We start from the raw sequence: 13,518 nt of genomic DNA on the forward strand, positions 1-13,518 counted from the left end.
AAAACTGATGTGTTGTAGGGTTTTTTACCTGAAAATGGATTGGGCCTGAAGTGTGTCTGAACTGAGCCACTTGTGCTCATGCTGGGCCATTTTTTCCAGGGGTTTTGGGTAGCAGAGCCATTTCTTGGGGTTAAAATGTGGTAAAAATACTGAGAAAGAGAAAATAACTGGTGTGGTTTAGGTTTTTTACCTCAGAATGGGTTAGGCCTGAAGTGTGTCTGAACGGAGACACTTCTGATCATCCTGTGTCTTTTCTTCTTGGGAGGGATTTCAGGTGGCAGAGCCATTCCTTGGGGTTAAAGTGTGGTAAAAACACTAAGAAAGTGAAAATTACTGGTGTGTTCCAGGTTTTTTACCTCAGAATGATTCAGGCTTGAAGGGTGTCTGAGCTGAGCCACTTGTGCTTGTGCTGGGCCTTTTTTTCAGAGGGTATTTTGGTAGCAGAGCCATTCCTTGGGGTTAAAATGTGGTAAAAATACTGAGACACAGAAGAAAACAAGTGTGTTTTAGGGTTTCTTTTCCTCAGAGTGGATTTGGCTTGAAGTGTGTCTAAAGTGTGCCATTTGTGCTGGGCCTTTTCTTTTTTTTTTTTTTGGAGGGATTTTGGATGACAGAGCCATTCCTTGGGGGTTAAAAAGTGGTAGAAATACTGAGAAAGATAAAATAACTGCTGTATTGTAGGGTTTTCACCTCAGAATGGATTAGGGCTGAAGTGTCTCTGAACTGAGCCACATCCACTCATGTTTTGTCTTTATTTCTGAGTTGTTTTTTTTTTTGGTAGTAGAACCATTCCTTGGAGGTAAAATGTGGTAAAAACATTGAGAAAGAGTAGAAAACTGGTGTGTTGTAGAGTTGTTTTACCTCAGAGAGAATTCCATAGTGGATTTTAAACCAAGTGACACAGCAGGAGGGAGCAGAATTATCTGTTGGTGGCATCTCATGGAGGAAAAAAAAAAGTTGTTCTCCCTTATCTTTTAGCAGGCATAGATACTGTTACCTTATCAAAAGTGGAAAATGGTGTTTTAGTCAATAAATGGCTTTATTTTTAGTAGCTTTTTTTTTCAGGATTTGAAAGCTTGAACCTTGGCTGCTAAGAAACCAAACTGCTCTGTCGTAGTCTTGGTGCTGGTGATAAAGAAAGCACTGAAATGTTGTAATAAAAATGTTGTAATAAAAAAGCGAGCAGCAGAAAGTCAAATTATTGGCATTTGAGCTTTCAGAAATGCCTGCTCTGGGCAATCATCAAAGCTGCAGCTTTTGCAACATGTCAGCTGAGTAAGATGCCACCTGCTTTGTCAGAATATTCCCTGATTCTGGGTTTATTCCCAGGGAATTGTGGCTGCTGGGTGAATTCTTGCTGGCTGTGTCTCACAGGCTGCCCTGTGAGAAAGCAGAGTTGGTAAAGATCAAGATCAAGGAGGGAATTGAAGTAATGAGGATGTGTTAGATGAGATCCTCGTGGGTTACAGTGACAGTTTTTCCCTTCAGAAACCCATGGGGTCATTTTGGGGCTTAATTCTGCATTTCTGGATGTCACTGAGCAGTGTCACTGTCACACCCAGGCCTCTGCTGCTGCTGCTGCTGCTCAAGGACACTGACAAGGGTTTATTTAGGACATGTTAAATCTGATTGAGGTGCTGGATGGTCCCAGACTTTGCTCTTCCCCAGGTTAGGATCAGGAACTTTCCTGGCCCAGGACTCCTTTGGTCACTGATGAAAATTCTTGATTTTTGTCACCCTCCCCTCCAAACATTCCAATCTTTCCCAGACTCTCAGGGTCTTTTCCAAGGACATTTCTGTGCTCCAGGAAGGACATGGAGGGGCTGTGGCCTGTCCAGGGAGGGGTTTGGAGCCCCAGGAGCAGCTGAGGGAGCTGGGAAAGGGGCTCAGCCTGGACAAAAGGAGGCTCCAGAGGGAATTTTCCTCTCTGGAATTCCCTGACAGAGAGGGAGGGGACAGCCAGGTGGGATCAGGATTTCTCCCAGGGAACAGGGACAGGAGGAGTGGGAACAGCCTCAAGCTCTGCCAGGGCAGGTTCAGGTTGGATATTGGGAACAATTCCTGCCTGGAAAGGGCTGCCCATCCCTGGAGGGATTGAAAATCCCTGTGGATGTGGCACTTGGGGACATGGATCAGTGGTGGCCTTGGCAATACTGGGGCATGGTGGGACTCCATGATCCTGGAGGTCTTTTCAAACTGAAATAAATCAGTTTGCAAATGTTTGCTGGTTTGGTTTTGTCTGGTTTTATTTTTGGGGATGGCCCAAGGGAGGCTGAGCAGCTTCCCCTGCCCAGCTGTGACCACTCACCGTGCTGGATTTGGGTTTGGAGCATCACATTTTGTGGGAATTGGGATCCAGTCCATTACCAACAGCAGCAATGGGAACACCCCCATCATTTATTCCATCTTTGCCTTCAGGAATCACAAAATCCTGGAATGGTTTGGGCAGGAAGGGACCTTGAAGCCCACCCTGTTCCACCCCCTGCCATGGCCAGGGACACCTTCCACAGGACCAGGGGGAAGCCCAACCTGGCCTTGGGCACTTCCAGGGCTGGAGTAGTGCTGGAATGTCCTGCAGGCAATTTTTTAGGGTGGCTGATTTGGTTCAGATCCTTCTTTCCAATTTTATGGGGTGACTGAGTTGGTTTAGATAATTCTTTCCAATTTCTTGTGCTGGCTGAGTTGGTTTAGATCCTTCTTTCCAATTTTATGGGGTGTATGATTTAACTGAGATCCTTCTTTCCAAATTTTTAGGGTGGCTGAGTTGGTTTAGATCCTCTTTCCAGTTTTTTAGGGTGGATGATTCAATTGAGATCCTTCTTTCCTAAACATTTTCTGGAGATCGCTTCGCTCCTGCCTTTGATCCTCTTCTTCTTGCAGCTTCTGCTGCTTCTTGCACCTCTTCCTGATCTTTTTTTTCGGTGCATTTTTCTGCTCTCTGTCTCTCCAAGATCAGTCACCCAGAGAGGAAGGTTAAAGCTGTGACATTCTCAGCCTGAGCCCACCTGCGCTGCTGCCGGAGCCGGAGCTCTCTGCGCTCCCGGCCATGCCCATCCCAGCCCAGGATTTGGGATTTGGGATTTGGGATTTGGGAAGCTGTGAATAATTGACTCTTTGATCTTCAGGGCTCTCAGCTGATGAGGCTTTTGTGTGGAGAGCAGAGTTTATTGCAGAGGCTTTGTTAACAGAGCTGTTCCTGCCAGAGCTGCGCTGTTTTCTCTCGGAGGGGAAAGTGTTCCAGACCCCGGGTCTGGTGGAGGAGTTGCTGCCTTGTAGATATAAAAAAAAATGAGTTTATTGAAGAGGCAGGTTCTGATTTAAAGGTCTGTTCAATGCAGCAGCGTTCTGTGCAAATTCACTCCAGATTTGCCAGTGATTAAAATTAATTATCTCACCTTTATTTCCCTCTGTTTCAGACAGTGCTGTAATCACTGACTTCACAAAATCTGGCTGCACAAATCTTTTTAAGGCTTCTGTGGATCTTAATTTGCATGACTTGGCAGCTGCCTCGTTTGCATAATGAACCTCTGTGGTCAGCCTATTATTAAAATTGCCCCTCTCTCATCTCGTGCTGTTCTCTTGTCTGGGTTGCTGATTATTGCTGGGCTGATGCGGGGGATCCTCAGCAGTGCAAACACCAAATCATTCCAGGCAGGGAGGAGGAATATTCCAAGGGTTTGTTGAGGTAAAATTCATCTCCTGTGGAGCCTGGCTGGGAGAGCTGGGAATGTTCATGTCAAAAAGGATCCAGGGAATCCTTCCTGAGCCTAAAGGGGATCCAGGAGAGCTGGAATTTGGGAAATTGGAGGGCCAGGAGCCAGGGAATGGCTTCCCACTGGGAAAGGGGAGATTGGAGTGGGATTTGAGAAAGAATTCCTGGCTGGGCTGGAATTCCCAGAGAATTCCTGGATCCCTGGGAGTGTCCCAGGGTGGATCTGGATCACCCTGGGATTGTGGGAAGTGTGGAAGGGATTGAAGGTCCATGGATCCCATCCCAAACCATTCCGGGATTCTGGGATCCAGCACACTCAGGATCCATCCCCAGGGATTTTTATGGAATTTGGGATGGAAAAGGGAAGGGAGACCCTGCCTGGAGTCCCCCAATTCCCAGGGAATTCCCAAAATTCCTTCCCAGAGAGGAGCTGGGATGGGGATGGATCCAAAGCCAGGCTGGGAGAGCTGGGAATGTCCAACTGGAGAAGGGAAGGATCCAGGGAATCCTTGGAGCCTTTTCCAGAGGGAAAGGAGAGCTGGAGAGGGACTTGGGATGAGAGATGGAGGGGAAGGACACAGGGAATGGTTCCACTGGGAATGGGGAGATTGGGAAGGAATTCCTGGCTGGGCTGGAATTCCCAGAGAATTCCTGGATCCGTGGGAGTGCCCAAGGAAAGGTTGGAGCACCCTGGGATGGCAGGAGGTGTCAGGGTTGGAATGGGATGGGATTGAAGGTCCCTTCCCACCCAGTCCAGGCTGGAATTCCAGCATTCCATGGCATGGGAAGGCAGCAGAGAAGATGGAAGCCCAGGCTGCAGGAATTGCTCTTGCAGCAAGTTGGATCCTGCACTTGGGGACAGGGGGAAAATTCCGTCTCCATGGAAGGGGCTGGGACTGGAGGAGCTGAAGGAGGGGAGGGAGGAATTCCCACCCCAAATCCTTCCCTTCCTGACCTTTTCCCAGCACAGGGATGAAGCAAGGAGGGAGAAGTGGGATTTGCACAGGGAAAAACTCCTCTCCAAAATCTGGGAGAAATCCCAAGGTAGCTGGGAAAGGGCAGATGGGTGGGAATTCCCAGAGAATCCCTGGATCCCTGGGAGTGTCCAAGGAAAGGTTGGAGCACCCTGGGAATATGGGAGGTGCTTGGGTTGGAATGGATGGGATTGCAGGTCCATGAATCCCACCCAGAACATTCCAGAATTGTGGAATTCCATGGTCATGGGTGGGCTCTCAGCTCAGCTCCATCGAGTCCAATTAGTAAAATTCAATCAATAATTCTTCATCAGGTCTTCACCTTTGGTGTCTGGCTGTCCTGAAGTCCCTCCCTTCAGAGCTCTCCCTGTTCACTTCCCAGATTTTCCTGCTTGGAAAGAGGCAATTCCCTCTTCCCATCACCAGGGGATCCCTGCAGGATCTGTGGCTGCAGCTCTGCTGGAAATCCATCGTGTCCACTGCCACCCTAAATCCTGCTGGATTCATGATGGCAGTGCTCATGAGAAATCCTGGATCCTCTTCCTGGGCTCACAGGGCTGGGCAGAAATATGGAATATCCCAAAAATCCTACAGGACTCTGACCCAGCCACCAAAACCAGCCCAAGGTTTCACCCATTCCACGGATTTCCAAAGCAGGAAATGATTGTCACTGACCCCGGTGGTTTCTAATGGGATTCTGCTGTTGCTGCCCCTGGGCTGGTGTTTAAAATCCTGTTCAAATCCTCATTTCTCAGGGCTGGCAGCATCCATCCATCCATCCCAGAGCTGGGATTTATCCCTATAAATCCACAGCCTGTGGTAAACCACAACAGGATGGAAAAAACATCCAGCAGTTTTTCTAGGAACGGGACAGAATTCTATTCTGAATTCTATTCTGAGCAACACCAGAAATCTCTGGAAAATAAAAAAAAATAAAATATTTTGGGTTGAAGTCACAGAATCATGAGCTTTCTGTGTGATTCAGCAGCCAAATTACCCCTGACTGCATAAATAGTGGGAAATTGGATGGGAAAAGGCAAATCGTGTCCCAGCTGGATGCGGCTGCGGGGCTGGGCGGCTTTTTTTGGTAGCAGAAGGGCCACAAAAAGCTGAGGAGAGGGGTGGGAATGATGCAAGAATTCCAATTTGGGAGCAGGGAAATGGCATCAGAAAAGGATGAGCTTTGAGGGCCCTTCCAAGCTGGGATTTTGGGAATAATAAATGGACAGGAGATAAAAGTCCTTGGGTCTGATTCCCTGATTCCTCAATGGAAGCACAAAGGAAAATTTCGGAGAGTCCTGGAGGGAATTTTGTTGGCAGAGAGATGGAGAGGGACAAGGGGGGAATGGATTCCCACTGGGAAAGGGGAGATTTGGGGAGGAATTCCTGATTGGGATGGAATTCCCAGAGAATCCCTGGGAGTGTCCAAGGAAAGGTTGGAGCAGCCTGGGATGGGGATGGGGTTGAAGGTCCATGGATCCCATCCCAAACCATTCTGGGATTCTGGGATCCAGCATCCATCCCAAAGGATTTTTATGGGATTTGGGGATGGAAAAGAGAAGTGGAGTCCCCAATTCCCAGGGAATTCCCAAAATTCCTTCCTGGAGTGGATTTGGGATGGGGATGGGGTTGAAGGTCCGTGGATCCCATCCCAAACCATTCCGGGATTCTGGGATCCAGGATCCATCCCAAAGGGATTTTTATGGGATTTGGGATGGAGAAGGGAAGGGAGACCCTGCCTGGAGTCCCCAATTCCCAGGGAATTCCCAAAATTCCTTCCCAGAGAGGAGCTGGGATGGGGATGGATCCAATGCCAGGCTGGGAATGGAGGGAATTCCCTGGGAAAGGGGAAATGGGATTGGGGAAGGAATTCCTGGGGTATCCCAAAATCCCCATCCCAAAAATATCCCCAAATCCCACAGAAAATGTCAAATCCCGAAAAAAAATCCCAGAAAGTTCCCAAAAAATCCTTTAAATCTGGGAGGGGTTTGGGCTGGAATTCCCAGAGAATCCCTGGGAGTGTCCAAGGAAAGGGTGGAAAATCCCGGAATTGTGGGGTGGGGATGGGATGGGGTTGAAGGTCCCTGGATCCCATCCCAAACCATTCCGGGATTCTGGGATCCAGGATCCATCCAAAGGATTATTATGGGATTTGGGGATGGAAAAGAGGAGTCCCCAATTCCCAGGGAATTCCCAAAATTCCTTCCTGGAGTGGATTTGGGATGGGGATGGGGTTGAAGGTCCGTGGATCCCATCCCAAACCATTCTGGGATTCTGGGATCCAGGATCCATCCCAAAGGGATTTTTATGGGATTTGGGATGGAGAAGGGAAGGGAGACCCTGCCTGGAGTCCCCAATTCCCAGGGAATTCCCAAAATTCCTTCATGGAGAAGAGCTGGGATAGGAATGGATCCAATGCCAGGCTGGGAATGGAGGGAATTCCCTGGAAAAAGGAATTGGGAAGGAATTCCTGGAGTATCCCAGTGATCCCAAAAAAACCTCCCAATCCCCACCCAAAAATCCTCAGAATAACAGGGAAAAAAATTCCTCCCTGTGAGGGTGGGGAGGCTCTGGAGTTGAATTCTCAGGGAATTTGTGGCTGCCCCATCCCTGGAAGTGTCCAAGTCCAGCTTGGAGCCACCTGGGATTGTGGAAGGTGCCTGAAATGATCTTTAAGGTCCCTTCAACCCAAACCAGGCTGGAATTTTTGGGATTCAATTTTTGGGATTGTTATTCCATTTTTCCTATTTTTTTTTCCCCCTGCTGACTGGCAAATCCCTGTCTGGGATCTGACCACGCTTTCAGCTGAGAGATCCTCACAATTTGGTTAAAAAACCCCTTCAATCCTTGATTTAAACCCAGATTTTGGAGCTGCCCTGGTCCAGCCTTTCCTGCCCTTCCCAGCTCACTCCTGACTGGAAAATGTGAAAATTGAATACAAAACAGCATCAGATCAATTTTTTTTTTTCCTTTTTAATAAAATATCAAATATAATTTAGTTGTATAATGCAGCTTTGTGCTGGGTAATAAAACCCAGCTCAGCTTTTCTGGGCACTCTGTGATAATTCCCTCCAGAAAATGGCAGGTTATGTAAATCCACTAAAGCTTTTCATTCCTGTCCACTTCTGATTTTTCTCCTGTTTGGCTTCTAAACCAATAAAATCCCTGCCTTTGGTGTCAGCTTTGGAATGAAATAGACTTTTGAACCTTTTGAATTCAAGAGCAGAGGAAAAAAAACCACCAAAAAAAAATCAAATTTCTCTTTCTTTCTTCTGGAAATAACAGTGCTTTAATTATTTTTATCTCCTTTCTGTATTTCCACCCTGATTTTTGGTGTTAATAGCAGCAGGTACCCTTTGTCCTGAGTTCTCTGAAGAGTTTTTTGGGGGTTTTTTTTCACTCTTTCACTTTTAATTTTTGCAAATCACGTCTTGCCAAGTGGGTGTTTGGGAGTCTGCTGTTAATGAATCACACTTTGGCAATGTTTTCCCTGACATTGTGATAAACAATTGCTGCTCTTGGCCTGTCAGATTAGTGAGCCACAAACTTGGAAATGTTTCCCAGAGTTTTTTTGATTCGATTTTTTTTTTTTTAATTCTTCTTTTGACAGCCTGTCCCCCAAATATCTCAGTATTTTGATAAATTTGAACACTTTGAAGGGAGTTTATAATTTTTTAATGAGTCTGAACCCACTTGGGGATATTTTTTTTAAATTTGAAGGATTTTGATCGTGGGTTTTTTTTTTGGAGGGGGTGAAATTGTGTTTTGTGCTGCTGTGAGAGCTTTGTTACAAAATCACCTCCAAGTTCAGGGAAAAAGCTGCAGGGAGTTGATTCCCTCGTGGAAAGGAAAGGAATTGATGATTTCCTTTTGTGAATTTCATTTTAGATTCTTTTTTTCCCCCTTTTTTCCTCTCTCACAGATCAGTGACTTCCATTTCTCATCAGGAGTGGGGTGTTTGACCAGCTGCAGGAATTAATTCTTCCTTAAACCTCCAGTGATAAAGGGCACAAAAAGAGAATAAAAAATCCAGAAATAATTTGGATTTTGTCAGATTCCTTCAGTGAGGTTGGGAACTGCTCACTCCCAAAGGGATTTGGGGGATTTTTCATGGATTTCCTTGGGAATTCCCTCCAGGCTGCCACAGATCTCTGTGACCCAAACCAACCCCCAGACTGGATTAATTACAACCCTAATTAATTAACACAACCCAGATTGGATGAATGGGAATTTCTGTGCATCGTTTCATCCACAGATCACCAAAACACCACAGGAAATTGAACCTTTCATCCTTAAAAACCCTCACCTGGAAGATGCCAGAAACTCTTCCTGAATTCCCTTAAAACCTGGTGGATTTTACCCAGGGCTGGGATTTTTCTGGGCAGGTACTCAGAGAGGAATAAATGTTAAATTTTAACCTTTAATCTTAAAAAGCCTGATCTGGAACACACCAGAAACTCTTCCCCAGTTCATTAAAAACCCAAAATTGGTGGATTTTACCCAGGGATGCGATTTTTCAATGCAGGAGAGGAGTGAAGGTTAAATTTAACCTTTAATCCTTAAAATTCCTCACCTGGAAGACTCCAGAAACTCTTCCCCAGTTCCCTTAGAACCCAAAATTGGTGGATTTTACCCAAGGATGGGATTTTTACTTGCAGGAGAGGATAAAGGATAAATTTTAACTTTTAATCCTTCAAAGGATGCCAGAAACTTTCCCCAAGTTCACTTGAAACCCAGAACTGGTGGATTTTACCCAGGGATGGGATTTTTCAATGCAGGAGAGGAGGAAATGTAAATTTTAACCTTTAATCCTTAAAATTCCTCATCTGGAAGACACCAGAAACTCTTCCTGAGTTCACTTGAAATCCAAAATTGGTGGATTTTACCCAAGGATGGGATTTTTCTGGGCAGGTACTCAGAGAGGAATAAATGTTGAATTTTAACCTTTAATCATTAAAATCCCTGACCTGGAACACACCAGAAACTCCTCCCCAGTTCCCTTAAACCCAGAACTGGTGGGTTTTGAGCAGAAATGGGATTTTCCCTGCAGGTACTCGGAGAGGAGCCTGACCAAGTGCGTGGGGATCACCATCGAGACGCGGCCGGACTATTGCCTGCGGCCCCACCTGAGCTCCATGCTGGCCTACGGCTGCACCCGCCTGGAGATCGGCGTGCAGAGCGTCTACGAGGACGTGGCCAGGGACACCAACAGGTCTGGGACAACATCCCGGGGCAGGGACACCAACGGGGCAGGGACAACATCCCAGGGACACCAACGGGGCAGGGACACCAACGGGGCAGGGACAACATCCCAGGGACACCAACAGGGCAGGGACAACATCCCAGGGACACCAACAGGGCAGGGACAACATCCCGGGGCAGGGACATCAACAGGGCAGGGACAACATCCCAGGGACACCAACAGGGCAGGGACAACATCCCGGGGCAGGGACACCAACGGGGCAGGGACAACATCCCAGGGACACCAACAGGGCAGGGACAACATCCCAGGGACACCAACGGGGCAGGGACAACATCCCGGGGCAGGGACACCAACGGGACAGGGACAACATCCCAGGGACACCAACAGGGCAGGGACAACATCCCGGGGCAGGGACACCAACAGGGCAGGGACACCAACGGGGCAGGGACAACATCCCAGGGACACCAACGGGGCAGGGACACCAACAGGGCAGGGACAACATCCCAGGGACACCAACGGGGCAGGGACACCAACAGGGCAGGGACAACATCCCAGGGACACCAACAGGGCAGGGACAGCATCCCAGGGACACCAATGGGGCAGGGACAACATCCTGGGGCAGGGACAACATCCCAGGGACACCAACAGGGCAGGGACAACATCCCAGGGACACCAATGGGGCAGGGACAACATCCTGGGGCAGGGACACCAACGGGGCAGGGACACCAACGGGGCAGGGACAACATCCCAGGGCAGGGACAACATCCCAGGGACACCAACAGGGCAGGGACAACATCCCAGGGACACCAACGGGGCAGGGACACCAACAGGGCGGGGACAACATCCCAGGGCAGGGACACCAACGGGGCAGGGACAACATCCCAGGGACACCAACGGGACAGGGACACCAGCGGGGCAGGGACAACATCCCAGGGACACCAACAGGGCAGGGACACCATTCCAGGGACACCAACGGGGCAGGGACACCAACAGGGCAGGGACAACATCCCGGGGACGCCAACGGGGCAGGGACACCAACGGGGCAGGGACATCAGCAGGGCAGGGACACCAACAGATCAGGGACACCATTCTGGGGACACCAACAAGTCAGGGACACCATTCCAGCAGGTCAGGGACACCAATAGGTCAGGGACTCCATCCCAGGGAATCCCAGCTGGCCAGGAACACCAACAGGTCAGGGAGAGCATTCCAGGTCAGGGACAGCATTCTAGCTGGCTGGGGACACCAACAGGGCAGGGACTCCATCCCAGGGAATCCCAGCTGGCCTGGGACACCATTCCAGGTCAGGAACACCATCCCAGGGCAGGGACACCATCCCAGGGAGTCCCATCAGGTCAGGGACGCCATCCCAGGGAATCCCAGCTGGCCTGGCTGGGATGGACCCCAATCCCAGCCCCTTCCATCCTCACAGACTGTTCCAAGTCCTGTCCAGACTTTTCCTTGGACACTCCCAGGGATTCTCTGGGAATTCCAGCCCTGCCAGGAATTCCCACCCATCTCCCCTTTCCCAGCTACCTTGGGATTTCTCCCAGATTTTGGAGAGGAGTTTTTCCCTGTGCAAATCCCACTTCTCCCTCCTTGCTTCATCCCTGTGCTGGGAAAAGGTCAGGAAGGGAAGGATTTGGGGTGGGAATTCCTCCCTCCCCTCCTTCAGGGAGCCTCAAGCTCCTCCTGTCCCAGCCCCTTCCATGGAGACGGAATTTTCCCCCTGTCCCCAAGTGCAGGATCCAACTTGCTGCAAGAGCAATTCCTGCAGCCTGGGCTTCCATCTTCTCTGCTGCCTTCCCATGCCATGGAATGCTGGAATTCCAGCCTGGACTGGGTGGGAAGGGACCTTCAATCCCATCCCATTCCAACCCTGACACCTCCTGCTATCCCAGGGTGCTCCAACCTTTCCTTGGGCACTGCCAGGGAGCCAGGAATTCTCTGGGAATTCCAGCCCAGCCAGGAATTCCTTCCCAATCTCCCCATTCCCAGTGGAACCATTCCCTGTGTCCTGCCCCTCCATCTCTCATCCCAAGTCCCTCTCCAGCTCTCCTTTCCCTCTGGAAAAGGCTCCGAGGATTCCCTGGATCCTTCCCTTCTCCAGTTGGACATTCCCAGCTCTCCCAGCCTGGCTTTGGATCCATCCCCATCCCAGCTCCTCTCTGGGAAGGAATTTTGGGAATTCCCTGGGAATTGGGGGACTCCAGGCAGGGTCTCCCTTCCCTTTCCCATCCCAAATTCCATAAAAATCCCTGGGGATGGATCCTGGATCCCAGAATCCCAGGATGGTTTGGGATGGGATCCATGGACCTTCAATCCCTTCAACACTTCCCACCATCCCAGGGTGATCCAAATCCACTCCCAGGGCTCCAAGGATCTCTGGGAATTCCATCCCAGCCTGGAATTCTTTCCCAAATCCCACCCCAATCTCCCCATTCCCAGTGGAACCATTCCCTGCCTCCTGTCCTTCCATCCTCTCCCAGTTTCCCGCTCTCCTGGAGCCCCTCAGGCTCAGGAAGGGGCTCTGAGCATTCCCTGGATCCTTCTGGAACCCTCCAGCTCCTTTTCCTTCATTTCCTTGCCAGAAGAAATTCACCCCAGCCCCTCCCCAGCCTCCTTGGTGGGCAGAAATGGAATTCTGTGGATTTGGCATTCCCCAGCAGGACAAAAATGGAATTGGGATCTTTCACTTGCGACTCAAATCCTTTTCTTGGGTTGCACATTTGGTTTTTTCAATGTGGTTTTTCCCTGGATTGTCCAACTCTTTTATTTTTAAATGTCTCTTCTTTCCCTTTTATGCTCTTTTTTTTAGAATGTTTCACTTTATTTTCAATGTCTCCATTCTTTCCCTGCATTTTCCACCTCTTTTTAATTTTATTTATTCATTTTTCCCTGTGTTTTACTCTGTTTTATTCTCTCCATTCTTGTCCACTTCTTTTTGTTTTTATTTATTCATTTTTCCCTGTGTTTTACTCTTTATTTTATTCTCTCCATTCTTCCTCTATATTTTCCACCTCTTTTTGCTTTTATTTATTAATTTTCCCCTGTTCCACATACTTTTTTTAATGCATTTATTCTTTCCCTGCATTGTCCACTCTTTTTTTAACTTATTCTTTACTTTACTCTTTTTTAATCTATCTCTTCTTTCCCTTTTATGCTCTTTTTTTTAATTTATTCATTCTTCCCTCTGTTTCACTTTTTTTTCAATGTCTCCATTCTTTCCCTTCATTTTCCACCTCTTTTAAATTTTATTTATTCATTTTTCCCTGTGTTTTACTCCTTATTTTATTGTCTCCATTCTTTCCCTGCATTTTCCACCTCTTTTAAATTTTATTTATTCACTTTTCCCTATGTTTACTCCTTATTTATTGTCTCCATTCTTTCCCTGCATTTTCCACCTCTTTTAAATTTTATTTATTCATTTTTCCCTGTGTTTTACTCTTTATTTTATTCTCTCCATCCTTGTCCACCTCTTTTTGTTTTATTTATTCCTTTTCCCTGTGCTGAGCATCTCTTTTCAGGTAATACCATCAATAAATTCAATTTTGGGAGGCAGAATTTAGGGAGACCCTGCAGTTCCCACAGGAATCACAATTCACACCCCTTTTTGGGATGTGATTTTT

General features: G+C 48.1%; 2 protein-coding genes across 2 annotated transcripts in view; both read left to right on the top strand.

The window, feature by feature from the left end:
- The window catches only part of ELP3 (elongator acetyltransferase complex subunit 3), an 86,795-nt gene that overhangs the window by 25,807 nt on the left and 47,470 nt on the right, over positions 1 to 13,518 (top strand). The window contains exon 8 of the mRNA XM_050971906.1: positions 9,737 to 9,898. Coding sequence (XP_050827863.1) covers positions 9,737 to 9,898 — 162 coding nt within the window. The remainder of the gene's footprint in view (positions 1 to 9,736; positions 9,899 to 13,518) is intronic.
- On the top strand, positions 10,547 to 11,772 carry LOC127059370 (uncharacterized). The gene is made up of 2 exons (XM_050972105.1): positions 10,547 to 11,034; positions 11,142 to 11,772. The coding sequence occupies exons 1-2, from the start codon at positions 10,565 to 10,567 to the stop codon at positions 11,770 to 11,772; spliced, it is 1,101 nt and encodes a 366-aa protein (XP_050828062.1). The 5' UTR covers positions 10,547 to 10,564.

This window comes from Serinus canaria, chromosome 3 (assembly GCF_022539315.1).
Source record: "Serinus canaria isolate serCan28SL12 chromosome 3, serCan2020, whole genome shotgun sequence".
NCBI lineage: Eukaryota > Metazoa > Chordata > Aves > Passeriformes > Fringillidae > Serinus > Serinus canaria.

What these genes read in the sequence shown, in the direction of transcription:
- LOC127059370 (XM_050972105.1), top strand. Translation starts at nt 10,565, where the DNA reads ATGGGGCAGGGACAACATCCTGGGGCAGGGACACCAACGGGGCAGGGA. An exon ending in CAGGTCAGGGACACCAATAG is followed by an intron (nt 11,035 to 11,141) that starts GTCAGGGACTCC and finishes GGACACCAACAG; the next exon opens with GGCAGGGACTCCATCCCAGG.